This window comes from Myotis myotis, unplaced genomic scaffold, assembly GCF_014108235.1.
Source record: "Myotis myotis isolate mMyoMyo1 unplaced genomic scaffold, mMyoMyo1.p scaffold_m19_p_15, whole genome shotgun sequence".
In the NCBI taxonomy this organism is placed as follows: domain Eukaryota; kingdom Metazoa; phylum Chordata; class Mammalia; order Chiroptera; family Vespertilionidae; genus Myotis; species Myotis myotis.
The window spans coordinates 4864865-4890997 of NW_023416319.1; the positions used below are offsets into that span (position 1 = coordinate 4864865).

The 26133-nt window shown below is 54.1% G+C and overlaps 1 protein-coding gene across 4 annotated transcripts in view; it reads left to right on the forward strand.

The window, feature by feature from the left end:
* Nucleotides 1–23779, forward strand: part of RGS10 (regulator of G protein signaling 10) — a 33132-nt gene extending 9353 nt beyond the window's left edge. For 2 of the 4 annotated variants that reach the window (XM_036335798.1, XM_036335800.1), the window contains exons 2-5: nt 1489–1607; nt 2682–2768; nt 13208–13351; nt 23307–23779. In XM_036335798.1, coding sequence (XP_036191691.1) covers nt 1489–1607; nt 2682–2768; nt 13208–13351; nt 23307–23453 — 497 coding nt within the window. In that variant the 3' untranslated portion in view covers nt 23454–23779. Of the gene's footprint in view, nt 1–612; nt 805–1488; nt 1608–2681; nt 2769–13207; nt 13352–23306 lie in introns of all 4 variants that reach the window. The other 2 variants (XM_036335799.1, XM_036335802.1) reach the window with 2 other exon arrangements.
* Nucleotides 23780–26133: the final 2354 nt, after the last annotated feature.

The window sequence follows — 26133 nt, forward strand, 5'->3', positions numbered from 1 at the left end:
TCTGATACAACTTTCCTCCCCAAACACCCTAGCTATTCACAGGTCAACATGTATAAGGCTCTTTCATTTATCCTTTTCAAGTCATTTGCTTGGCTGAGTTGTTATTTATTTTTCAATTATAGTTCACATTCAACATTATTCTGTATGAGCTTCAGGTGTACAGCAGAGTGGTTAGACAATCCTATACTTTACAAAGTGTTCCCCCCACTTTGGCCGATTTCTTCATTAAAAGCTTATTTCCTCCTAGATTCAAACTTTTCTTTATAGAAACATGTCTCTACTTTGAAAGGAAAAAAAAAAAAAGGCAACGGAGAAAAAAGTATTAGCTACAAAAATAGTTCACTCGATACATTATTTTAAGGAAGGGGAGAGAGGAACTGACATTTGTTGGGAGTCCACTGTGAGCTTCCAGGTGCCCCTTCCTCTTTTAATCCTTTGGGGAACCGGAGCTACAGGGGGGTTGTCTGTATTCCATGGTCGCACAGTTTGAATTGGCCAAACTGGGTGTGAAACCTGGGCTCATCCCAGTACATTCCACGGTTTCCCTCGACCCCAGGAGGGGGCCAGATCCTGTAGACGGAGACGTGTTTGTGGTGTCACTTCCTCTTTCAGGCAAGTAGCTACAGTATGTGAGTTGGAGATCCCCTGTGCCCCACCCCTCAGTCAGGGGGCTTTTGAGGAGTCTGGAGTAAGAGAGGGCAGCAGATGGGCGGGTACAAAGAGTCATTCAATCCTTCGGTCCGTGCACGAGGTCAACAGCGTGCTGCCGAGCCATGCTGGAGCCTGGGGAAAAAGGAAAAATCGGTAATAACGACCCTGCCTTTATTTTCAATGTTGGTATTTTGCTCATTATGGAATGATGAGCATTCATTTTTATTTTTTCAAAATATTGCATGAAAAAGTCATTTATCTTGATGCTCGAGTGTTTTGGCAGCTCCTTTAAACTTTGCACCTGTGGCAGGGCCTCCTTTGCCCCACCCTAGTCCCTGGAACATTTATTTGTGTGCCAGGCAATGAGCTACATGCTGGAGACACAAGACAGAGATACCCAGGAGCTTTCAGATGAGAAAGAGTTTGTCAAGCCAATAGAAACAGCTCAACGTGATCATTATAAGACAGAAAGTGTAATGGGGAAGGAGTCTCTATTGAGCCCAGGTGCCTGGGAGGGTGAGACTTGCGGGCTGCCTGCATTTGGCCGGTGGACACATGGGTGGGGGAAGGATGTAAGGGGAATGTCAGGAAATGCCAAGTCTCTTCATCGCTCTGAGCCTCAGTTTTCCTCATCTGTACAATGGAGGGAATGGTAGCACCTCCTTCATGAGGTTGTTTATTGTCAGGGCTAGAGCGAGTTCACCGGGGTAAGTGCCTAGAATAGATTCTGGCACCTAACTTAGAATCTGTTAGGCACAGTGCTGATGATATGCAGATATTTCTAAATGATAGTATCCATGGGTCACATACACAGTCTATCTACACTTTGCTTTGCAGACATCCACGACAGTGATGGGAGCTCCAGCAGCAGCCATCAGAACCCCAAGAGCACAGCCAAGTGGGCGGCCTCTCTGGAGAATCTGCTCGAAGACCCGGAAGGCGTGAAGAGATTTCGGGTTTGCCTTTTTCCATTGAGGTTTAGATGGGTGTGTGGGGAAGCACAGGCCAGTTTTTAACGCTGTCCCAACCCAAGAATAAGAACTTCTCACCTGTCGATGCCAACATGGAAAGTCAGGCGTAGTCATGGGCCAGTAGCGAGGGCCATGCACAGGGCGTTTCTGGGTTTCATATAGCTGCTGAATGGGAGGGGGTGGGACAATGGGGAAGACATACCATGTTCATTGACAGGATCTACAAAGAATGTCCAGCTCTGTGATACCTGGGAGGGGTGGTCTGCATCTTTCTGATGAGAGGGGTTGTTCTTTTGTGTGTTGGGATTATTAACAGGGTGAGACAGGCAAGACAACAGCTGGCAAAGTGAAGTTGAACTTCAAGAGGAAGCTGATGGATGGGGAAGCATCAGTGCTGCCTAGAAATAACTTTTTTGGCCACCAGTGACCCCAGGTGTCAGAAGAAGATTGTGTGAATTTGAAGAGTACCCTGTATCCGCCCGAGTTCCACCGAAGTCTGTCCTTAAGTCTGGGGTCTTAGGAGGGGGTGGCAGGCAGGGCTATTGATATTCCTGGACACCAGGCCACTGTGAACTTGGTCTGGATCTCATGGAGGACACTTTTCTGTGCCACGAATCCCCAATATCTGCCAAAAGAGAAATATATACACCTCCAACTTAAAATAGTTTTCACCATGACCTTTTGGGACATGCTTAATATATTTCCTTTTGTTTTGTTTAAAAAATGGGCCTGATTTTAGAGGAATGTACTTTGTTTAAACATTGTCTGGAAGGAACCAATATATCTTCCACTTTAATTTACTTTCTGGTAATTTATTGTTAGCTTAGAATTGTGAGGAGATGCTTGCTTCATTTTTACTCTTCCTTACAATGTCAAAGCCATTACGTTCAAATGAAGATGAAATTCTAGCTTTAACATTAAACAAAAGCTTTGTTTTTCAGGGTGGACTTTTCATGCTCATGTTTTGGATTTTACCAAATCAACCCTTGAAGGGAAATGTTTGTTTGTTTTTAAAGTAGAATACTGTTTTATGCATTCTTTTTTTCTCTGTATCCATAGGAATTTTTAAAAAAGGAATTCAGTGAAGAAAATGTTTTATTTTGGTTAGCATGTGAAGATTTTAAGAAAACACAAGATAAGAAGCAGGTATTTTTCCCACTTTGTAATTATATTCTCCGTAATGTTTTTTCTGTCCTTATAAACTTACAGGTGCCTTTCCCAATATATTGTGAAATTGCCTAAGGACATCTGATCCCTATTGGATTAGGGGGAAGATTTAAGCTTCAGCTTAGGTATCCTGTGTGACTCAAATATTCAGAAATTTAAAAAGAGGGTGCCAATCCTTGTTTAAATGGAGCTGTGCAAATGGACAAATACTTAAAGTAAAAATAACGATTTGTCACTTAGAGTTCATCACCGCATATGATTTTTTTCTTCGTGAATAAGTTATGTGGCTGCTCCCCTGTGTTTGACATGTCGGCGTTTTGTACAGACGTAGTAAAATGACAAGCAGATGTGGCGATGAAAGCAGCGTGTCTCGGATGGATTGTCAATTATTCACTACATCTTTATGAAACATCCTGTAGCTGGCAGGCATCCCACATAAAACGTTTCTGACTGTTCAGGGTAGATATGCGCTCTTTGCAGGCAGTAGCCTTTCATTCCAATGTCAGCCAGTATTTTTACCATTGAAGGTGGGGTATAAGGGGAGGTGGAGGAGATTATGGGGAAGGAGGTCTGTGGATTGGAGGTGTTTATGAGGCCTGTGACTGTCTATTTCTTTTTCTTTTTTTGTGTGTGTATTTCTAAGAGGCTACCAGCTAAATGCTTACAGGGTCCAGGAAGTAATGTACATGAGGGAGGCTTTTGGTGTGAGGCTGTAGGGAGTGGTGGGGCCTGGGACCATCAGGGGGCAGCTCCCTGGCTCCAAGAGCTGCAGCTGGCTGCTGAGCTGACTTTGGCAGTGAATGCTTTGGGATCTGTGGCTCCTGGCATTCCCCTGCTTCAGGTTCTGCCCACTTGGGTTTTCACTTGCCCACCCTTGCTCCCAGAAACCCAGGGGCCTTTCTTCCTAAGGCATTTCTCTCGTCTTCAGCCCAGTGCTGCCTGTTTCTCCAGAGAAGCTAAACATTTGGAATTTGATGTGAACCATCCAATATTGTAGAATTAAAAAAAAAAAAAGTAAAGCCTTGCCTGCCAAACAAAACACATCCATGGGCAGATGTGGCTTGTGGGCTGCCAGTTATTGCACATCTGTCTCCAAAAGCTGGAATCCAGCAGTCATCACGTGTTTGCAGGCAACAGCTTGGGAAATGGCCATTGGTTTATTCAGAGGCTCTTCTGGACTCAGACACACTTTCCCCAAGATGGGGCGGGTGGCCTTCCTCTCCGTAGGGGCAAGGATGGATTCTGAGGTAGCGTCCCTGGAGCTTGAATTTCCTGAGTCGGCCTAGAAAGCCGTCTGGGACATGGCCATTGGCATGTACTTTTGTCGGCTTCTTCTATTCCCTGGATGGCGCTGCCTGAGCCTCCTGGGTGGTGAATGGCCTCAGAGAGCAGGAGAGGGGGCCTGCCTCGGAAAGCTAGGGTGCTGGCTGCAGCCTTTCAGGCAGGAGTGCCCCTGGCGCCCAGGCACAACCTCCCATAAATGCTGGATTGTGCCGTTGATTTGTCCAGCATCACCTGAAACCCTAGCTCAGAGTCAAGCAGAGAAACAGATGCCCACCCCTCTGCCTGCTCTTTCTGTGTTGGAGGTGAGAGGGGCCTAGAGGTTGGCCAGCCCACCCATCACTGGGCAAACCAAGAAGTTGAGGTTCCTTTTTTGGCCAAGCTGACACTTGGACCAGCGCCCCGAGGCCACCCCATCGTTTTCCCTGCAGACCATGCTGGTGTGTCCTTCAGTTCAGCTGAGCTCAGCGATCTTTGTGGAGTGCCTGCTCAGGGCCAGGCCTTGAGAAAAGCACGAGAGACACACAGGGACAAGACAGATGAGCTTCACTGGGGAACAGGCGCTGGGAAGGGAAGCCGCTTGTTAAGCCTTTGCAAGTGAGCCTGGAAAGGGAAGTGCAGGTTCTGGGAGCACAGGCCTCGGCAGTCTGGGAAGCCCCCAGGGGAAGTGACTTTAAGCCAACATGACAGGGAAGTGGAGTTTGGGGCTGGGGTCGTGTTCCTGGAGGAGAAGGCAGCATGTGGGGAGGAATTCCTGGAGAGGAGAGCGAAGGTAGACCAGATGGCTGAGGGTCATGCTCTGCTGTGCTCTTTGCCTGGCTCTGCTGTCCTGGAGGCTGGCAGGTGGGTGGGGCCACACCTGGAGAACCTGGGCACCAAGGTGAACACTGGAAAGCCATGTGGTAGGTTGCATTAGCCCATCCACATCCTACAGACAGAGCTTCCAGAATCCGGCAGCCCCTCTCGGCACCCCCTGAACCGCGCCCCCAGACTATGAGTCCTTGAAGGTTTGTGTCCTTCCGCCTGGAATGTGCCTGGTGATTGCTCCAGTGCAGTGAATGCTGCCTCGCTGTCGGCTGCCTGAGGAGGCAGCGGACCTGGAAGGGGAAGCATCCAGGCGTCCACACCTGTCTGCATGAGCCTCAGGGCAACTCCCCTCCTCCCAGGGGCTGTGGTTGGAAGGTGACGCAGCGGCTTGCCCACGGCCGCCAGTGTGGTGCGGACAGAGCTGCGGACAGCCAGGATGCAGACCGGTCTCCCACTCCAGGGCCTGGGAAGTCGATAGTGTGTCTGGCTGCAGGGGAAGTAAAACCTCGAGTAAGTTCGAAGTCACTAATTTAGGAAAGCGGAGGAGGACCTCAGCACGGGGAGAAGTCGGCCCAACTGAGTTTCACAATCAGACTTATGGCGTCTGGAGTTTGGTGAGGGTTTGTCTCTACAGTGAGCTGAGGCGGTTGTGGGATCACGGGAACCTCACTTTTGCCTCCATTACTTTGAAGGGGACCCATACTGGTTGGTTTGCCGTTCTTTTACTAGGTTCATCCAGCCGGTTCTCTCCTTAGCACTTCCTGATTTATCTGGTCTCTTGTATAATTTCTTTATTCCTCTTCTGATCGTTGGCTTTCCCCTGTGTCATGCAGGCTCCTAAGGTTTGAGATCTTTGTCTGTCTGCTCCCCGAGTGTGTCCACGTGCCTGGGCCAGTGCCAAGCACACGGGACTTCCAGCTCTTTCCACTCAGGTCAGGCGGCACCTGAGGACCCCCTGTGGCTGGGGAACTAGCCTCCCTCTCTCTCACTCTGTGTTGCTGTTGCAGCCTTGGACTTGGGAGTTGAACCTGAGTCCATCCTGCTGGGGCTCGGTGCTCAGAGGCTCCGAACAGTGGGAGCTGTGTCTTCACTGTCCTCTGGGCCTGTGATTCGCCCCGACAGGCAGGAAGCGCCCCTTGGTTTGGGAGGATCTTGATCTCTGCATTTCTGGTGGGGATGCTGGGGCTGTAGGAACTTGTGAGGGTGATGCCCCCTACCCTACCCTCCGTGGGGTTCCTGGGGTGGTAGTACCCTCTAGGTGTTCAGCAAGCAGCAGGCAAAACAGCTCCCTCCCTTTGCACTGTCTTTGTGGTTTAACATTTTCTGTCAAGTGCCTCTTCCCTGTGAATTAGCCTGTGAGCTATAGCTATCTTCTACAACAAAGCCGCATTTACATTTTACAAAACCTCGGAAAGAAACTCCAGCAAGGTGCTCATTCTTTGGCTACTCCTGAATTCATTCATTCATTCATTCATTCATTCATTCATTCACTCATTCCTCAGCACATGTCTTCATTGCTGTTAGGAATCAGTATTTTATATGGAAGCTAATTTGTTTTCTTTTGGGCCAGTTTACTCTGCCGAGGATGGAAATGGATCGGGCAGCCTGTACAGATCTGTGAAAACCGAACTGAGAGTGGGCGTGGCAACGCGGTGGGGTGGGACGAGGTTTCTAATCATCAGAGCTCTGAAAGCGGCTTGCACTGGCATTGAAATAGGAAGAAGTCTTTATTTATTTTTATGTATTTTAAGATGTCTTTTTTAACAATGAGGTTGTTCATTCCCCTTTGCCTTCTTCTTCACCGTTTTCCTGGACACAGTTCACTTGGTCCTTGACACTTCCACTGTCTTGCAAGTTTTGGCCTTCTCTCTTGGTTGGCCCAGGCCTTGACATCTTGAGAACAATTATCCACTTCAGGCAGATGAGCACTCCAGGGTCAGCCGCCATCAATCCCTCGCACAGTTTTAGTATGTGGGCTGCCGAAGCGAGCGTGGATACTATCTTTTAGAGTTGACAGAGTTATGGGGGGAGTCTGTCGTATTTATTATTGTTATTGTGTCTTACTTAACACTAAAACTCGATCCAGGATTTTAGAGTGCTTGGTATTCTTATTGAAAGTAATGGTAAAGGTTTTCCTAAAAGGCTGAAACACCACCTTCTTTATTTAAGAAATAAAAGGATTTAAAAATTCCAAATGTGACACGTGCACTCCTCAGATGAAATCCATTCATTCACAGGCGGATGCCGTGGGCAGGGCCGTTCCCTTCGCCGCTCAGCACCCTCCAGAGCTCCCTCTGCGTCTTTCCAACCTTCGTCTTTCAACGTGGACTTGGCCGGGTCCAGGCCGAACTGCTCGGAGCTCAGAGGCTATCCACGTGGTCTCCATGGAGGCCTGCCCAGCGCCTCCATCCCTTCCTTCCTTCCTTCCCTGCTCACGTATCGTTTTCAGATGTTGTCTGCCACTTCCTCTTCCTATCACCGAGGTTTCACTTACTTACATCCTGTCTGCTGCATTTTCATTACTAAAATGTGTATTGTTTGTCGTCTGCCGCTGAGCCAAAGAGAACGCTCCAGTTACATTTTTCTTCTTGCACCATTTTTTCGCTTTTCTTCTTTCACAGTCCTTTAAAGTGCTTCGCGATATGATGTTGCACGGGCTCAGGCCTCTTAGCTCATGGCTGCGGCCCGGGTTCACCTGGGGACAGTCCTCCGGGGCCCTCTGACCTCAGCTCCCTGGGTCTTCCTGGGCCACCACTGGCCATGCCCTTTGCCCTCTCCTGCTTCCTGGCCCCAGGCCCTCTGTCCTGAGTCACTCGCTCACTGCCTTGGAGCACGGCGGGCAATCCCCTCCTGAGAAAGGGGGCACGGAAGGTAGACGTTTAAAGATCTTGTTGAATGAAAATGTGATCCCCCGCCCCGACTCTCCCACTTCATTAACAATCCGACAGAGCATAGAACTGGATGAATTCTAGGCTGAAACTCACTCATTGTTCCATTGTCTTCATGGCTGTTGAGAATCAGAATTTTATATGGAAGCTGATTTGTTTTCTTTGCTTTTTTCTCTCCCCGAAATAGTACAGGGTCTTCTTTTCACCACCAGTTTTCTAGAACTGTACAGTTGGAAGGGCAGGCTTCCTTCACTGTGTGGGCATTTTATGGAGACAGTTAATCTGGGAGCTATGGTTCTGGACCGTGTTCTCGAGTTATTATCCTTATTTTTTCATCTCTTTGGCTTTTGATTCCTACTTTTCTTTGGAGGTTTCAACTTTATTTTCAAATCCTTCTGTTGAAATTTTTTATGCTTTTTTTGCTTATTTTCTCTAGACCCTCTGGTGTCTTTCTGGTGGCCCCAAGCCTGAGATGATGTTTATAAACGAACACACCTCCGATCAGCTGAGTGGGGAGACATTGGCTAGGGATTTGTCCGCGGAATTTCACTCAACCCTCCGTCCGGCGGGCTTCTCCTCCCTGCCCTCCTTCATGCCTCCTCTGCAGCTTCCCCCGGTCAGTTCTTTAGAGAAGGAAACTCCAGCCTGGGTGGAGGGAGAAGGGGAGAGAGAGGGAGATGATCACTGGGGTGCTCAGAGTTGGGGGCCTGGGCCTGGGGGTCTCAAGGCCTCTTCCTGCTGCCCTCCTCATCCCTTCCGGTGGGCTTACCCGCTGCCCGCGTTTGGACGTTTGTTGCTGGCACCCCCCCCCCCGCCCCCCCGCAGGTGCTGAGGTTCATGCTTGCTCTCTGTAGGGAGCCGTTCGCTGCCCTCCACTGCCCTCCACTTCCCCAGCCAGCCCTCGGAAAGACTCTCCAATCACTTAGGTGGTATTTCCTTTGCCTCATTCTCTGTCCGAAGCCCGTGTTAATGAAGGAAGCGCCTCTCCCGTTGTCCACCTCTGGAGAGTGGCGGGATGGAAAGGAACAGCCGGTGGAGAGAGGCAGGAAGTGACAGGCAGGGCATCTGGGAGGGAGGTGTCAGGGGATCTGGGTCCCCAGCCTCCTGGAGTAGAGGCTGCAGGACCCCCTGGCGGAGGGGCCACTCTGTCCTGGATGTGGCGGTGTCTGCGGACGTGCAAGGCCGCATGTCTAGAGATCAGTTGGCAGCTCAGGTGAGGGAGGGGCTGAAATCTTGGGAGAGCATGTGGCTAGGAAAGCAGTTGGCCTAGGCAGAACTCTGGGAAACCCTGAATTTATGGTGGGGGGGGGGGGCGAGGGCAGAGGGACAGGAGCTGACAAAGGAGACAGGGAGTGTTGGAGAATCCTGAGAGGGCCGGGGAGCGGGGCCAGGGCCCAGGAGCATTCCAGAAGCACATCTGAGGGACTTGCTACATGATCCTCCGTGAGCCGGTGGGAGGCGAGGCCGAGCTGGCCGTGCACGCTTAGCTATTGCGATGCTTCCAGAAAGCTGTGGGCGGGGCGGGGTGGGGGGGGGCGCGGGGTTGGGGAGGTCAGTAGCTATAGGAGGACGTGAGTTAAAGGAGATGGGGTTTTATTTTCCCAGTGGGAAAAGTTTCAGCTCGCTTCCTGGGTGAGGGTGAGGAACCAGAACACACAAAGCCATGCTCTTCTGGGCTTTGGGGGGCGGGGGGGGAGGGCGCGGGGCAGGAGCTGTGCCTGGGCCCCTCCTGGAGGGGGTGACTGTTCAGGCTCATGGAGGGAACTCGCTTCTCCAGCATGTGTGCTATGGGAGCAGAGGCTGCCTGGGCACCGTGGGCTGATGCCCAGGCTCATGGGGTGTCTGGGAAGAGCTCCCCTGGGTGCGAACGCCCCCACAGGCAGTCCTCGCGCTGATGCCGGGAGTCCTGGCGTGGCCCAGGCAGGGTCTTTTTCCAGCACCTTCTCGGGCAGGGTGGGATGCCCTCCACAGGGGCAGGAGAGGAGAAGGGCCATCCTCCAGGTCACACCCAGGGTCGCAGGCCCGGGACCCCGCCTGTGGGTGGACGTTGTCTGCTCCGATCCCGACAGAAGCCAGAATAGGGTTCCAGGCTCCGGGAAACCCACCAGAGTATCTCCAGACGCAGGTTCCTCTTTCTGTTCAGCGCCGGCGGGTGGGCAGCGGCCTCCCGTGACTGGCCTGCGGTCGCCGCGTCAGGGTTTCCCTCCCAGTCACGCTTCCTACCCGGCCAGATAAGCTCAGCCGCTGTTCTCGGAGACGGGGGCGCGCGGGGACCCACAGGCACTCAGGAGTGGGGGCTGGGGATGGGCAGGGGGTGAGAGCAGGCCCCCCAGAGCTGCTTCCTCTCCTCCGGGCCCCTCACACCCCCTCCTTTACGCCTCAAGCTACTGATTCATTCCACGTCTTTTCAGAGCCACCCAGACAGCCCGGGCTCATCTGGAAACGTGTGTGTGTGTGTGTGTGTGTGTGTGTGAGAGAGAGAGAGAGAGAGAGAGACAGAGAGAGAGAGAGAGACAGAGAGAGAGAGACAGACAGAGACAGAGAGAGAGAGACTATTCAAGGGGGAGGGGAGGCCTGAAGTGGTTCCTGCCTCCAGCGCTTTGCACGGAGTCTGTTCCTCTGACTGGCCGACGCTTTTAGGAAGCATGAAACAGGCAGAAGTTTCCCCAAAATGTTCGTTCCTGGGAGAAGGGGGGCAGCGGGAGGGAGGCTCGCGGCTGCATGGAGGGGGTGGGTCTGTGAGAGGCGAACAGCCCCAAGGTGCTGCCCGACCCGGATCTGGATCATGGGCCCGGCTTGTTCGTTGGACCGGCCATGTTGATTATAAGAGGCTCCTGTCGCTGGGCCCGGTGCTGACGAACCGACTCCGGGGCCTCGGGTGGCGGCCTCCGCCTGGGCAGTCTTCCTGGGGCAGGAGGCGGGCAGGCCTCGGCCTCTCGGGCCTTTTGTCAACTTGTCCTTGGACCCCAAATAAGTTAAAGGACTGCTTTTCTACTTTCAAACACCAGGGCTTGAAGCCTTCTGGTGTTTTCCATGAGGCCAAAGGGTTTCACAGGCTGGGGTTTCTTTGGGGAGAATGGCAATTGTCAGGCCTCTCAAGCCCCTCGCTCCCCGCACAAAGCATAGCTCCGGCTGCGTTTCTGAGACATTTATGGTCTGGCTCCTCCCTGGGGTGAAGTGATACTTCAGGCTTTAATGTTTAAAGACACAGCCCCCCTGTGTGCTGCCCTGAGGTTGAGTACAGACACTTTCCTGGTTCTAAGAGCGGAGAACCCTCAGGGGACACCCCGAAGACCAGGCTGCCTTCTGCAGCCCAGCAAGGAGGCAGGCCGGGTTTCTGTTCATTAGTTTTTTAAAAATATATTTGTATTGGTTTCAGAGAGAGGAAGAGAGAGAGAGACACATCAATGATGAGAGAGAATCAATGACCCTCTGCCTCCTGCACGCCCCCTACTGGGGATCGAGTCTGAAACCTGGGCACGTGCCCTTGACCAGGAATCAAACCCTGACCTCCTGGTTCATGGGTCCACGCTCAATCTCTCAGCCACGCCCGCCAGGCGAGGCTGTTTTTATTTTATTTTATTATTTTTTTAATGTATTTTATTGATTTTTTACAGAGAAGAAAGGAGAGGGACAGAGAGTTAGAAACATCAATGAGAGAGATCGATCAGCTGCCTCCTGCACACCCCCCACTGGGGATGTGCCCACAATCAAGGTACATGCCCTTGACCGGAATCGAACCTGGGACCCTTGAGTCCGCAGGCCGACGCTCTATCCGCTGAGCCAAACCGGTTCGGCGAGGCTGTTTTTAATACAAAGCACTTAGGGCGAGCGTGTCCCTGCGCCAGCCGAGGTCGGCTGCCAGTGCATTAGACGTGCGCACCTTGCCCCCTCCGCCCCCAGGCCTTTCAACGGCCAGTGCTTCCCAGAAGGACTGCCCTTGGCACGCAGGACGGCCAGTGAGTGCGCTCTCCCTCGCTCCTGCTCACACCTCATGACCTGGAAGCAGCACCCTGCCGGGGAGGCTGCCACGCGGAGCACCCTGGAGGGCTGAGCCGAAATGCAAGGCTTTGGAGCACATGGTCCTCAGGCTCCTGCGGGCTCCCGGCATCAGCTGGGCGCTCTCCTGGCCACTGATTTTTTTTTTAATTGTGGTAAAATGCACGTAAAATTTTACCATTTTAGCCATTTTTTAGGGCTCTCGGTTTTGTTTGTTTGTTTTTTTAAAAAATATATTTTATTGATTTTTTACAGAGAGGAAGAGAGAGAGATAGAGAGTTAGAAACATCGATGAGAGAGAAACATCGATCAGCTGCCTCCTGCACATCCCCCACTGGGGATGTGCCCACAACCCAGGTACATGCCCTTGACCGGAATCGAACCCGGGACCTTTCAGTCCGCAAGCCGATGCTCTATCCGCTGAGCCAAACCGGTTTCGGCAGGGCTCTCGTTTTTATCATTTTAACCATTTTAAAGTGTGCAGTTCAGCCTGGCGGGCGTGGCTCAGTGGTTGAGCATCGACCTATGAACCAGAGATCACGGTCAGGGCACAGGCCTGGGCTGCAGGCTCAATCCCCAGTGGGGGGCGTGCAGAGGCAGGCGGTCAATGATTTTCTCTCATCATTGATGTTTCTATCCCTCTTTGCCTCTCCCTTCCTCTCTGACATCAATAAAAACATATTGAAAATAAAGTGTATAGTTCAGTGACCTTAAGTGCACTCATAGTCTTATACAGTCATCACCACTACCCAGTTCCAGAATTTCTCATCCACCCAACCCGAAACCCCTTGCCTATGAAGCAGTAACTCCCCTCTCCCCTGCCCCCAGCCCCGGGAAACCCCTCATGTTCTGTCTCCATGGGTCCTCGTGTTCTGGGTGTTTCAGATGAATGGAAGCACGCAATATGTGGCCTTTCGTGTCTGGTTGCTTGCAGTTAGCATGATGTTTCAAGGTGACCCACACTGTGCACCTGCCAGGACTTCATTGCTCGTTATGCCTGAACAATGTTCCCAGAAGTCCTTTATTTTTTCTCCTCTTTTTTAATTAAATTGATTGGGGGGACATTGGTTACTATGATCACACAGGTTTCAGGTGTGGGTTTCTATGTTAGAAGATCTGTGAATTGCCCTGTGTGCCCACCATCCCAAGTCAGATCTTCTCCCGTCACCATATCTTAGGACCCCCTTCATCCATCGCCTCCCTCCCCTGCCTTGGGTCCTTAAGTCCTTACTTGGGAGAATTCACAGGACTCCCTGAATGGCACCAAGGTCACCACTGTGGGCCAGGATCCGTCCTGTCGCCGTTTCCGAGTGGGTAGGGGAGCCTTCTGTTACCGGAGATGGAGCAGCAGGCAGAGCCCCCAGGCCAGGCCGGAGGGGAGAGCTGGGCTCAGGCCGGGAAGGGCTGAGCTCACTGCGAACAGGTGCTGCGTGTCTCCCACAGATGCAGGAAAAGGCCAAGGAGATCTACATGACCTTCCTGTCCAGCAAGGCCTCGTCACAAGTCAACGTCGAGGGGCAGTCCCGGCTCAACGAGAAGATCCTGGAAGAGCCGCACCCCCTGATGTTCCAGAAGCTCCAGGACCAGGTAACCCGACCTCCTTGCCTGCGCTGTGACTGGAGGCCGATGTGTCTCCGCAGCCGGGCAGTGGAGGAGGGAGCGCGGCTGGCAGAGCACAGAGCCCTGGAATGCCAGGCTCGGGATTAACCCCAGGCGGCTCCCCCACGCCGGCGTGCTCTGGTCTACACGCCGTGTGAACCGGCAGGGGCATCTGTCTTCTCGATGCAGATCAGAAGGGAGGCTGGGGCTGTTTGAGGCACCCGCACTGAGGAAGCACCCTGTGATACCCGCTGAAGGTAGGCGCAGACAGAAAATTCTAGAAAGCGAGCACAAAGACTCAGAATGCTCGGGAACATGGGGCTGTTTTTTGTGTGCAGATGTCCAAGCATCATCGCCTACATCCGGCGGCCCAGTACCATAAGCTAGGTCTTCATGAGGCCCCGGAGTTTAATGAAGTGCTACTATCTGGCAGCATACATGTTCCACGTAAAGCAGGAGTAATCAGGTTTAAAATAGACCTAGAAGGGGCAAGTTGGTTTTTTTGGAAAATTCTCCTATGAGGAACGGCCATGGTCATGGGCAACGGGGTGAAAGTGCACCCCAGGGGTTCTCACAGACACGGGCTTGCAGAGGTGGCTCCGTAGCGTGCCCCGTTCTTGTGAAACGTGACGCACACCTGGGGCACCGGTTTCTGACTTCTGCTGGCCCTGTTCTCACTGGGGAAGCGAAGGCTCCCGTGGCACACAGGTGGGGACTAGCTTTTCGCCTGACTCAGCAGTCCCCCATCTGCGCCCGCCCGGAGCCACCTGGAGGCTTGTTCAGGCAGACCGGCCCCATCGCCCGCGAAAACGGTTTCAAATGCGATGGTCCCAGGCGGGACCCAGCAAGGCCCCAGTTGACGGATGCGGGTGCTGCCCGTCCTGGGACTGCACTTTGAGGACCACTGGTCCCTCCAGGGCCGGCCTTGGTGTAAGTGTGCACAGAGCCCACAGCATGCCTGCCCCAGCAGCCAGCAGCCAGAAAACCAATGCACACGCGAGAGGTAGCTGGAAGCTGTTTTCCAATCGACACAGTGGCAAGTGCAAACTCCCCTGAGTTCCGAATCAGCTGTGGGTGTTGAAGGAACCCGGTGCGCACGGGGGACTTGCTGAGGGCCTCCTGGAGGTGGTGATTTCGAGTCAGTGGAAGGGACGCCGTGCGTGTGGGTTTGTGGAGGGAAAGCAAGTGGAATGTCTGACCCAAAGGCAATTATTTTGTGGCTCTGGCTGCACGAGGATGTCTGCCCCACTGGGACCTCAGTCTTTTCGTTTCCTTTTGTATTTTAAAGTTCTGCCAAGGTTGAGAACTGTACTGAAGCCCCTGAGTGCTAAGCATTTCCACGAATCACAGTGTCTGCTATTCAGGGGTGCCCTCTGTGCCTGATGCCCACTGGGCATGCTGCATCCGCTGCATCGCCAGGGAGTATTACTCCCACGTTGATGATGAAGAAGCAGGGTTCAGGGGTGCTAAATGGTTTCATGGCACAAAATCACACCTGCTTTCACAGGCCACCCTCTGCTGCATTCATGGGCAGCCTGTCGCTGCTCCTCCAAGCCCAGGAGACCAGCTGGGGCAGAGGGGTTGGGAAGGCCTTGTCAGTACGGGCCCCCTTCCCGGCTGCAGACCCCAAGGGAGGAACAGGGAGGGAGACGGGCTGATGCCCCCTCTATGCAGCGGTTCTCAACCTGTGGGTCGCGACCCCTTTGGGGGTCGAACGACCCTTTCACAGGGGTCGCCTAAGACCATCCTGCATATCAGATATTTACATTATGAGTCATAACAGTAGCAACATGACAGTTATGAAGTAGCAACGAAAATAATTTTATGGTTGGGAGTCACCACAACATGAGGAACTGTATTAAAGGGTCGAGGCGTTAGGAAGGTTGAGAACCACTGCACTAGAGTCATACGTGGGGCGCTTTGCTGGCGCAGAAAGGAGGCGCACGAGGGACAGAGGAAGAGCTTTCTAAGTGACAAGAGAAAAATGTTTAAAAAATAACTTTTATCTACCTAACTATGAAAGTCACACGTGCTCAACAACAACGACGACAAAGAATCATTATTTCGTACCTGGACAGGACCCCTAACTAGCATCAGGTCGCTAGACTTCCGTCCTTCTTCCTACAAATGCATCCATGTACCCATATCACAAATACGGCCCAACTCTTTTAGTTCAAACTATTTTACAGAAAGAAAGGACTTTGAATCCACTATATATGGTTAACAAATGCTACCTTTTGTTGCCTGCCTGCCAAGGGACAGGCCAGGGCTTAAAGGAAAAAATAGAGGAAAGGAAGTGCTTTTATACTGTTGTTAAAAGTCAGTCTCTGAGCGGGATAGAGAGGCCCTCACTGTCTCTCTGAGGCTCACTTGGCTGACGACAAGGGGTGGGAATCGGAGCTGATGCCACAGCGAGTCCCTCTGAGGGGCCTCTGGGTCCTGTTTTGCCTCAGAAAATTCTGCCTGTCGGGGGCCTGGTAACCGTCAAAGCGTGTGCTCAGCGCGCTCTGTGGGTCTCTGCTCCCTGAAGGCCCCACCAGAGCCCGGGTGTCCTGAGCGAGGGAGCTTGGAGCTGAGGGGAGCCGCTGGGCACCACAGAACCAACTCCGTGGCTTTGGCAGCGTGCAGCCCCGCTGGCTGCCGTGCCTCGGACTGTCTGAGCAGGCAGCTTGGTGCCCAGGAGTCCCCAGCTCCTGGTGACCTCAGCCCCCACCCCCACCCCCACTTCCGTTACAGTGGGCGGTGCTCTGTGCTCTGGAGGCGGCTGATGGGGCAGCATGGACTTTGGGGCACAGCCGGGACCTAGAAGGATGGGAAAGTCCTCCCCGGGCATCGGGTGAGACGAGCCCCCATCCGTGCATCTTCTCCTGTTGGGGGTCCCCACTCGGGTCCTGTTTGTTCTTGGTTTACACACAGTTCGATCAGGCTCTGGGGTTTCAGTCCGCCATAGATTGGAAACGCTGGTAGAGGCTGTGGGGAGACGGGCGGCAAAATCGGTAACAGCTGCGGGGGATGGGGGGCAGAAAAATGGATACCAAACACAAACCACAGCACAGCGATCTGGAGCCACCAAGCTCAGGGACCCCCACCCACACGCCGCACGGGGGCACCCCTGGGCCGCGGGGCGGTGACGGGGTCAGTGATCTGAGTGACCCCAAAGCATCAGGCAAACTTAAACTGTGGCCAGTGCATTCTGTGAAGAACGTGCTGGACATTTTATAATAAGCACTTCATCAAAATGATGTACTTTTAAAAATTATTCTGTATTTAATTAGGTTTATTGGGGTGACGTTGGTTAGTAAAATTATATAGGTTTCAAGTGCATGATTCCCTAATAGATCACCTTCATATTACATTGTGTGTTCAGCACCCCAAGCCAGGTCTCCTCCCGTCACCATAGAGTTGGCCCCTCAAACCCTTTACTGTCTCCCCCCAACCCTTTCCCTCTGGTAACCCCCATACTGCTGTCTGTGTCTATGAGTTTTTGTCAAGATGCTAACTTAAGAGAAGTTTATAATTCGGTTATTTGGAAAACTCATGTGAGCGGAGTGAGTGTTTCATAGAAGTCGGCTCTGCAAACGTTTAAAAATGAAGCCCTTTGAAAGCTGTGCGGTGGCCTGTATTGTGCCCCACGAAAGATTCAAACCAAACCCTGCTCCTACAAGCTTCCCAGCACCTGCTCACGCACCCCTCTTGCTCTGAAGCCTCTGGTTTGAATGGAACAGGAAGGAGATTGGAGAGGATGGAAGGTCAAGGTCGTTGCAAACGGCCACTCGAGGTCATCGCTTTGTCGGCCGTGAAAGAGAAGGACAGGCTGGAGGGGAGCAGGTGCGCACGCTCCCTGGAAGCTTAGGGGCCCAGGGCCTGCCCGGGAGCGGTTCTCAGTGCTGCCAGGATGCCCTCCCCGGGCTCGGGGTTGGTGCTGGGTCTGCTCTGGGGAAGGCGGAGCGGAGGTGCCGTCTCCACGGAAAAGGAAGCCTCGGCCTCTGATGCTTAAAAAAAAATTAGAAACACAATTAGAAAGACTTGTGAGATGTGAGCACCGGCCACATCCCGGGCAGAGGAAGGGCCGTGCGCCGGGCGGCCCCTTTCAGCAGCGGCATTTCTGTGAATTTCCCCAGAACCGAGACGGGAGCAGGAAGGGTTGGACCCGCTGGTGAGGCCCGGAGCTGGGGCGGGGCTGCCATGCCTCCCGGGGCCATGGGGTGGGGGACCTCTCCCACCCTCTGCTTCTCTAAGTCTGCGTGGCGGCTGGAGCTGGGGATTCTGGAATCCTCCGTCTTGAGGGTGCCAGCAGACACTTGCTCCCCAAGGTGCAGTCCGGCCCAGAAACTGGCCTTTTCCAACACGCAGAGCCAGAAAGGGCAGGTCGTGGGGTTTCCTTCAAATGCGAGGAACGCTGGCGCCCCGCGCCTCCCACAGCTGTTCGCCTTATGAGGGGCGGGGCGGGAAGGACAGTATCTCAAAGACTTTGAGATTTTTTTTTTTTAACTTTGAAATGGTGTTTAGGGGAAGAAGAGAGGGGGCAGGCATCAGAATAGCATTTAACTCTCCTCATGGCAGAAAGCAAACATAAAATACCTTGGCCTGTGCACAAAAAATGTCCTTTGGGCTTTGGATTGGAGTATCATGGACTCCGGACAAGTGAACAAATTGTCACCGCCCCCCCCCCCCCCCCTGCAATGGGGCTGCCCAGGACCCACGGCCGGTGAGTGGGTTTTGCCCCAGCGGGGGTCTCTCTCCACGCACGTCCAGCCTCTTTCTGGAGTTCTGATCCCCCCACACCTTGTCCGTCTCCGGTGAGCCTGCCTGGGAAGCGGGAGCACTGTCCAGGGCCACCATAGCTTCCGGGACAGGCCTGGCCTCACCTGCTCTCTGCCAGCTGCCCGCAGACCTTCTCCTGGATGCACCCCATCCCCACTTCAGAAGAGGGGGAGGCGGCCGTCACCTCCAGGCTGGAGGGCTGGCAGGAGAGGGGCTTTCTTTGCACTTTCTGTCTGTCCTTGTGCATTTGAAAGCACGTCTGTCGTCTGGGTGTGTGGGCAGAGAGAATCCGGAGACAGGGGCGCTGGCCGCCTTCTTTCAGCAATTCTTGTTGTTGTTAATCCTCAGCCCAGGATATTTTTTCCCATTGATTTTTAGGGAGAGTGGAAGAGAGAGGGAAAGACAGAGAGAAACCTCGATGTGAGAGAAACACATCGATTGGCTGCCTCCTGCAGGAGCCCTGGCCAAGGCCCAGGCCAGGGAGGAGCCTGCAACCGAGGTACCTGCCCCTGACCAGAATCAAACCCGGGACCCTTTGGTCCTCAGACCGATGATCTATCCACTGAGCCAAACTGGCTAAGGCCTTTCAGCAATTTTTTAATATAAAAACTAAACCCAGTTCTTGCAGCAAACATGAAGTCCCATTAATAAAACTTGCATGAACAGATTGATTTGCCCCTCCTTGTACCCAGTGTCCTTGTCTTCTGAGAAGTGGTAGGAGATTTATTAGGCTTGAAATGTGCTTCCTTGGGACAGTGTTGAAATCCTCACCGAGGGGCCTTCGAGGCTGGGAAAGCTCGCGTTCCACGTGGATGAGGAGGGGTCCGGAGAGGGAGGGGCGCCTTGGCTGTGCAATGGCCTGGTGCTGTGGGGCCGTGTGCATAGCTGCACGTGGGCAGAAGGCTCCCACCTCCAGCTGCCTGCAGGATTGCATCCCCAGGCAACGACGCCAAACAGTTTACAGTCTGGGCATGCAGCTCTCAGATGTGGCGCTGCCAAAACCCGAAACCTGCTGAGCCACAGCTGTCTTGGGGGAAAAAAAAAAGACGCACGGAATGCAGTTTAGCTGCCAACTTGCGTTTTCTGCCTCATCGGCTGCCTGGGCAGGACTGGCTGCTTCCTTGCTCTGCCGGCCGCTCTGCCCACCTGGAGCCTCACCCCCGTCCTAGATTTGGTGCCACGGTTTCCTCTGCCCCACAGACAGCCTGAGGCGTGTGGTCAGGTGATGGTCACAGCCCAGCCCCAGGGAGGCCAGTTCCCCCCATCAGAGTGTCCTGGTTTTATAGAACCTTCTAGAAGCCTGAGGGCCAGCTCATTTTCTGTGCTCACTGAGGAGTGAGGGGAAATCAATAATTTAGTTTCCAAGGGCTGTCATAACAAATTGTCACAAACTGAGTTGCTTAAAACAGAAATTTATTCTCACAGCTCATGAGGCCAGAAATACGAAATCAAGTTGTCAGGAGGTCTGCACCCCTCCGGAAGGCTCTAGGGAAAACTCCTTTTTAGAAAAAAAAAATGTTTTTATTTTTAAAAAATATATTTTTTTTGATTTCAGAGAGGAAGGGAGAGGGAGAGAGACAGAAACATCAATGATGAGAGAGAATCGTTGATCGGCTGCCTCCTGCACCCCCACACTGGGGACTGAGCCCACAACCCAGGCATGTGCCCTGACCGGGAATCGAACCGTGACCTCCTGGTTCACAGGTCGATGCTCAACCCCTGCGCCACGCCAGCCGGGCGGGGAGACTCCTTTCCTGCCTCTTCCTAGTTTCTGGTGGCTGCTGGCGTTCCTTGGCTCGTAGCTGCGTCACTCCGGCCTCTGCCTCTGTCTTCCGGGGCCTTCTTCCCTCTGCGTGTGTCTGTCCTCTCCTCCCTAAATCCAGGCTGTCATCTCGGCATCCTCAACCCACCCTGTTCCCAAGTCAGGTCACATTCTGAAGTTCCAGGTGGACAGGATTTGGGGGGACACCGTTTAATCCAGGACACTGACCTTTGAAGATATTTATTTCCTTTGTACACAAACCTTTTTTATAAAAGTTATTTTTCATTACAGTTTGCATTCCATGTTATTTTATATCAGTTTCAGGTGTACAGCAGTGGTTAGCTAATCACGTACTTTGCAAAGTATTCACAAACACTCGTAAAGAGCATATTTGGGATCGTTGTGTTTATTTCTAGTGCATTTTAAAAATTTAGTGTCCAGTTGTTGAACGTTCACATCTACTTTTCCATGCTAAACTCTTTACAGACTTCCTGTTGGTCCGCCGTGTGGGGGACAGTGCAGCCTAGTGGTGAGGAGTGAGGCCTCCAGGGCTGGACTGCCAGGGTTGCATCCTCTGGTCTCGTGCTCACTGCTGTGGAATGAATTATGCTCCCCCTCCCCGCTCCCCGATGCATATGTTGACGTCCCAAGCCCAGGTACCTCAGAATGTGACTGTGTTTGGAGCGAGGGTCTCCAAAGAGGAATTTAAGGTGAAACGAGGCCATTGGGGGTGGGCTCCAAGCCAGGTCAACTGATGTCCTTACAAGTAGAGGAGATTAGGACACAGACGCACACAGAGGACACGGGAAGGGGGGCGGGGGCGGGAAGACAGCCGTCTACAAGCCAGAGAGCGAGGACTCAGGAGAACCGACCTTGGACTTCCAGCCTGCAGAACTGCGAGGAAAGACATCCCTGTTGTTGAACACCTTCCCACCCCCATCCCCCCGTCTGTGGGACTCGTCACGGCCGCAGAGCAGATGAGCACACCAGCCCCTGTGTGCTCCCCCTGTTCCTCCCCCTGTGTCATCCGGGTTCTCACGGGGCTTTGGTGAGATCACATGAGCATCATGCTGCCCGGTGCCCGGTTGGAAGGCACCACCCGATGCACTTCGCCAGCCTCTGCGTGTTGGGCGGCTTCTGCTCGTTCGCCGGGTGGGTATTTATTGGGCCGCACTCACGCCATTTGCCCTGGTGGCTGCTGGGGCCGCAGCTGGCTACACGTTCCTGGGAGAGACTGTTGGGTGCGCTCTCTCTCCTGTAAGCCGTCTTTGCGGAGCACCACCCTCAATGGGCCGTGTGGTCGGAGCGCCCCATGGCCATGTGCTCCGAGGCCAGTGCCAGGAGGGCCTGTGGCCGTGCCATTGAGGCCCGTGCAGGGATACCAGGCAGCTCACAGCCTCAGAAAATGCGGCCACTGGGAGTGACGTCTCTTCTTTTCCACATCTGTCCGGCCTCAGGGCTGTCGCTGCCCCCCAGGGACTGCAGCGCCAGGAGCTACACCAGGAGGCAGGCCAGGGTCCTGGATGGAAGCCCAGCCTGTGGGACTTCCCGGGCATCACACCTGCCCCCGGTGGTGTGGCTGTTACGCTCGTGGTACAGAGCTCCCAGCCCCTGCCCTGGCGCTGGCTGAGGGAGCCTGGGTCTCTTGGGCTCTCCTGGAGGCAGAAAGCGTCTGCCAGCCACTGAGCAGTGCCTGAGCCTCCCCTCTGCTGAGCCGCCCCCTCGCCCGCCCTCCCCGCCGCCCCCGGCTCTGGGTGCCTCCAGCCCCTGCCTTTTCTCTTCTCTTTGAAGTGTGAGCCTCAGAGCCACGACAGGCAAACAGGATGCTCCACTCCCACGCGCACCGACTTCAGACAGACGTGGGGTCGAACCGCATCCTGCAGGCAGTGGGGGGTCCCGCCTGCCACGGACCCGGTGTGGGAGGGGCGCAGGCTGGGTGCCGGCAGGGGCCTCGGGAGCTGGCTTCCTCAGTCCCTCTCCGAGCACCCGGTCCACACTTGGAACTCGGTGGGCATCTCAGAGTTCCCGTGGGGGCCCTCAGGCCTGCAGGGCCGGGCCAGGCCGGTGGTTGGGACGGTAACGTCTGCTCGGCACGTTCGTGGGAGGCCACGGGGTGATAACTCCTCATCCCCCGTCTTACCCCTGGGTGCGATTTTAGTATTTTCTGGGAATTGTTATTTTAAATATATTTTTATTGATTTCAGAGAGGAAGGGAGAAGGAGAGAGAGAGAGAAACATCAATGATGAGAAAGAATCATTGATCGGCTGCCTCCCGCACGCCCCCTACTGGGGATCAAGCCCACAACCTGGGCATGTGCCCTGGACCAGAATCAAACCTGGGTCCCTTCAGTTCCCAGACCAACCCTCTATTTACTGAGCCAAACTGGCTAGGCATTATTATTATTATTATTTGGGGGGGCATTATTATTTTTAATGAATACAGTCTCTAAACCTCAGCAGTGGGTCTAGGAGACAAGATTGCTACACAACAGGTTTCTGGGAGGCATGGCCTTTCGGAGCCGCTGGAGACATGGGCAGGCGGGAAGGTTGCTCAGGGAAGGGCAGGCAGGAGTTTAAGAGTCGAAAGAAACCCAAAATCCTAAATCGTCCTGGGTTGTTGGCTTTGCCGATAGCACATGGTTTAGGTGGACCCCCTGTGGTTGGAGTGGGGGCGGTGAAGGGGGGCATGAACGTGCAAAGGCCGAAGGTTCCAGGTCTCCCATCCCCAGCAGACTCCATCAGACCTTTAATTTACAAAATAGCTCGTGTGCCTGGAGGGAAAGGGCAGATGTAAAAGACGTCCGGGTGTTAGCACCCGCCTGGCAACCCCGCCTGGCAGCCAGCGCCGTTCCAGACCGCTGGCCCTTCCATCAGGCCTGTGGCTGAAGCCTCCCTCTCGTAGGCTGTGCTCTGGCCCCTCTGCCCGGATTGAATGAGCCCCCTGTTGCTTCCTGGCATAACGAGGGGCTTGTTTGAGTTCTTAGATGCCAGGCTTCTGTGCCTCTGACGATGTTGGCCTCCTCTGGCCTGCACCCCAGCACCGTCTCTACAGGAACAGTTCCTGTTCCTCCATCTCTAGTCCCTGTGTGTCATTTTTCCACATAAAGTGGAGCTTCTTAAAGGACCTCTCGCCACAAGGCTGTGAATCAGTGCTGCGTGCACTAGACTTCCGTGGAAAACAGAGAGGGGCTTGTTCATGTGACCACACCCCTCCCCCCCGCCCAAGCTGTTCTGTTCCTCTGAGGTTATTTCACGGCGACCAGAATCGTCCAGCACAGGACCGGCTGTAGCTGCCCGTGTGTGTCTCGCACGGATCTGCGTTCCCTGGCGCGTGAGCGGCGTTTAATAAATATTTGCTAGGGTGAGTCATGGCCTGGCCCGCCTCAGCCTTCAGCCGTCTTTTCCCTTTCCCCTTAGATCTTCAACCTCATGAAGTACGACAGCTACAGCCGCTTCTTGAAGTCTGACTTGTTTTTAAAGCACAAGCGAACCGAGGAGGAGGAGGAGGAGCCGCCCGACACGCAGACGGCAGCGAAAAGAGCGTCGAGAACTTATAACACATGAGCCCCCCCCCCCCCCCCCCCCCCCCCCCGCAGCGGTCGGCACTGGCAGCTCCCTGGCGCCAAGGAACTCGGGACCATGCAGGGTTAAGAATTGCTTTGTTATCTGCAAGGACTGAAATGTACAAAACCCGTCCATGGGATACGTGTATTTTATTAACTGCTTGACCAGTCAGTTTTGCATGATGGCTAATCTTACATAGAGAACACACATGTTGCTTTGAAGTTTAAGTTCACAAACACACGGGTGGAAGGAGTCCTTAAACACTGGACACTGAGCATTTTACAGTTTGATTAAACGTCAGGCGAGGCCGCCAGGCGACACGTCCAGCCACCTCTTAGCTTTCAAGTCTTTGCCCTGCCTCTGTGGGAGTGGACCTCACAAACTCAGGCCATGGGGGGGGGGGTGCTGTCTGTCCGGCAACTTTTGGGTTAAATACTTCTCTCGGGCGAGCTCAGCCCCTGCAGGTTCGGGGAGCTGTGGGGGAGCATCACCAGGAGCTTTTCCTTGTGTGGGGTCTGTCCTGGTTTCGCCCACAGTCTGTGACATTTCATGCAACATAAATAGTTCATCCTGATACAAATACGATCTCGAGGAAGAAAGAAAGACGAATGGGAAGTCGCTCGGGGTCCCCCCGGCAATGGGGGGTGGCGCTGAGTGGGACCGTGCCGCCCGGCCTGTGCCAATGATGGAAGGCGTGCACATTCCCTGTCTCCCGTAGCCCGTCGGGGACGCACCGCCCTCCTTCCTGCTCTGCCCCCACCCTTTGCTGGACTCCGGGCTCGAATCTTCAGCCAGGAGGCAGAAATGCCGTCTCTGAAAGTCTTCTTTCGAGGGAAGTCCAGCTCGGCCCAGGCTGACCCCGCCAGCCTGGGTCGCGCCCCCTTTGGAGCTAAGCCCATGAGCCCAGGTCCCTCCTGCTAGTTCTCCCTGCCGCCTGCGCCTGCAGACCTTCTCCGGCCTGTTTGCCGAGCCTCGCACTCCGGTTTGTGCAAACCGAGCAGGCAGACCCTGTTGCTGACCCTGTTGCCGTGAGCCTTTCCACGTCCCATTCACTTGCAAATTGCCTGGCGCTGAGGGTGACTGTAGAGCTTTCCAGTTAAACCAGGACGCTTCAGAGAGGGAAGGGGTGAGTTCAGTAATTACAGGGGGGCAATGGCGTGAGCTGGTTCTGTTCTGGGTGAAGCGGTTCACAGTGTCCCGACGAATGACCCTCCCACAGGGTGACCTGTGGTATAGTCCCTTGCGTGTCCAGCCTGGGGGAGGGTGGCCTGGGGGCCATTCGCTGCTGAGAACTCGGTCACCAGCTGAGCGTCCAGCAGGAACTGCCCGGGCTGGACCCCCTCCCCCCCCCGCCAGGGGGCTTCTCCTTAGTCTGGCCTCTCCACCTGAGAAGGACCCCCAAGGGCCCTGGCATCCGAGAAATTCAGTCCTTCAAGCAGAGCAGACTGATGCATTTTATTTACAAAAAAACTACTTTCTAAGGAACGCTACCTAAATGTCTTTTTTTTACAATTATTTCTATTGATTTTTAGGGAGAGGAAAGGACAGAGAGAAACATCGATGTTAAACGTTGATCAGCTGCCCCCAGGCACGCCGCCTACAGGGGACTGAGTCTGAAACCCCACATGTGCCGGGTTCGAACCGGCAAGCTTTCCGTGCCTGGGACGACTCCCAACCAACAGCCACACTGGCTGGGGCAGATTGATGCATTTTATTTTATTATATATATTTTTATTGATTTCAGAGAGGAAGGGAGAGAGAAACATCAATGATGAGAGAGAATCACTGATTGGCTGCCTCCTGCACGCCCCTCACTGGGGACTGAGCCCGCAACCCGGGCATGTGCCCTGACCAGGAATCCAACCGTGACCTCCTGGTTCATAGGTCGATGCTCAACCCCTGAGCCACGCTGGCCAGGGCAGACGGATGCATTTTTAAGAATAAAGGTTCTCTAGTTCAACTTTGAGTTCACCAGCCAGGACATGCACAGCTCCGGGCCCGCCGCTGCCAGTGCAGACAGAGGGTCATTTCGGGGTCCGTGGAGCTGAGCAACCTGCCGGGTGCTGCCCGTGGAGAGCCTGTGCCCACGAGTGGGCTGGGGCCTCTTTCTGGCTTCACTCTTTCCCCACTGGGGTCAGAGACCCTTGGAGGTGGCGGTCCGGGTGGAGGACACAGTCCGCCCGCGACTGTCCCCCGAGAGCAGGGCCTCTCGCTTAGGGGCGGCCTGGGAAGCCCACTGCCAGCAGGAGGGGAGCCGCATCGTGTAACACAGCTGCCTCCTCCCAGCCTGCGCTCGGCCACGTCCCCGCCGGCACCTGCCTGGCCGCCTCCCTATGCGCCAATCAGACGGAGCCCGGCCCAGAACCCAGCTTCCTAAGGCCGCTGCAGCTGGGAGGCTGAAGCTAGGGACTCCATGCAGCGGACACGTGCTCTCCCCAGCTTTCACGCTCCCCAGGCCCGTCCACCGTCCCTTTATTGGTTAGGGTTAAACGCTGTCAGGTGCCGGGAGTCAAGGGGAGTCAAGGGCAAGACAAGGGCAAGAACGGCCCTGAGACTTGATGCCCCCGTGCAGCCCACAGGTGATTCAAGTGGAGGTCTTACTAGTGGTCAGGCCCGGGGAGGCCATGGATCCGGGGGCGACTGCCATTGGGAAGGGGGTTTGTTACAGTTCCCAAGGGGA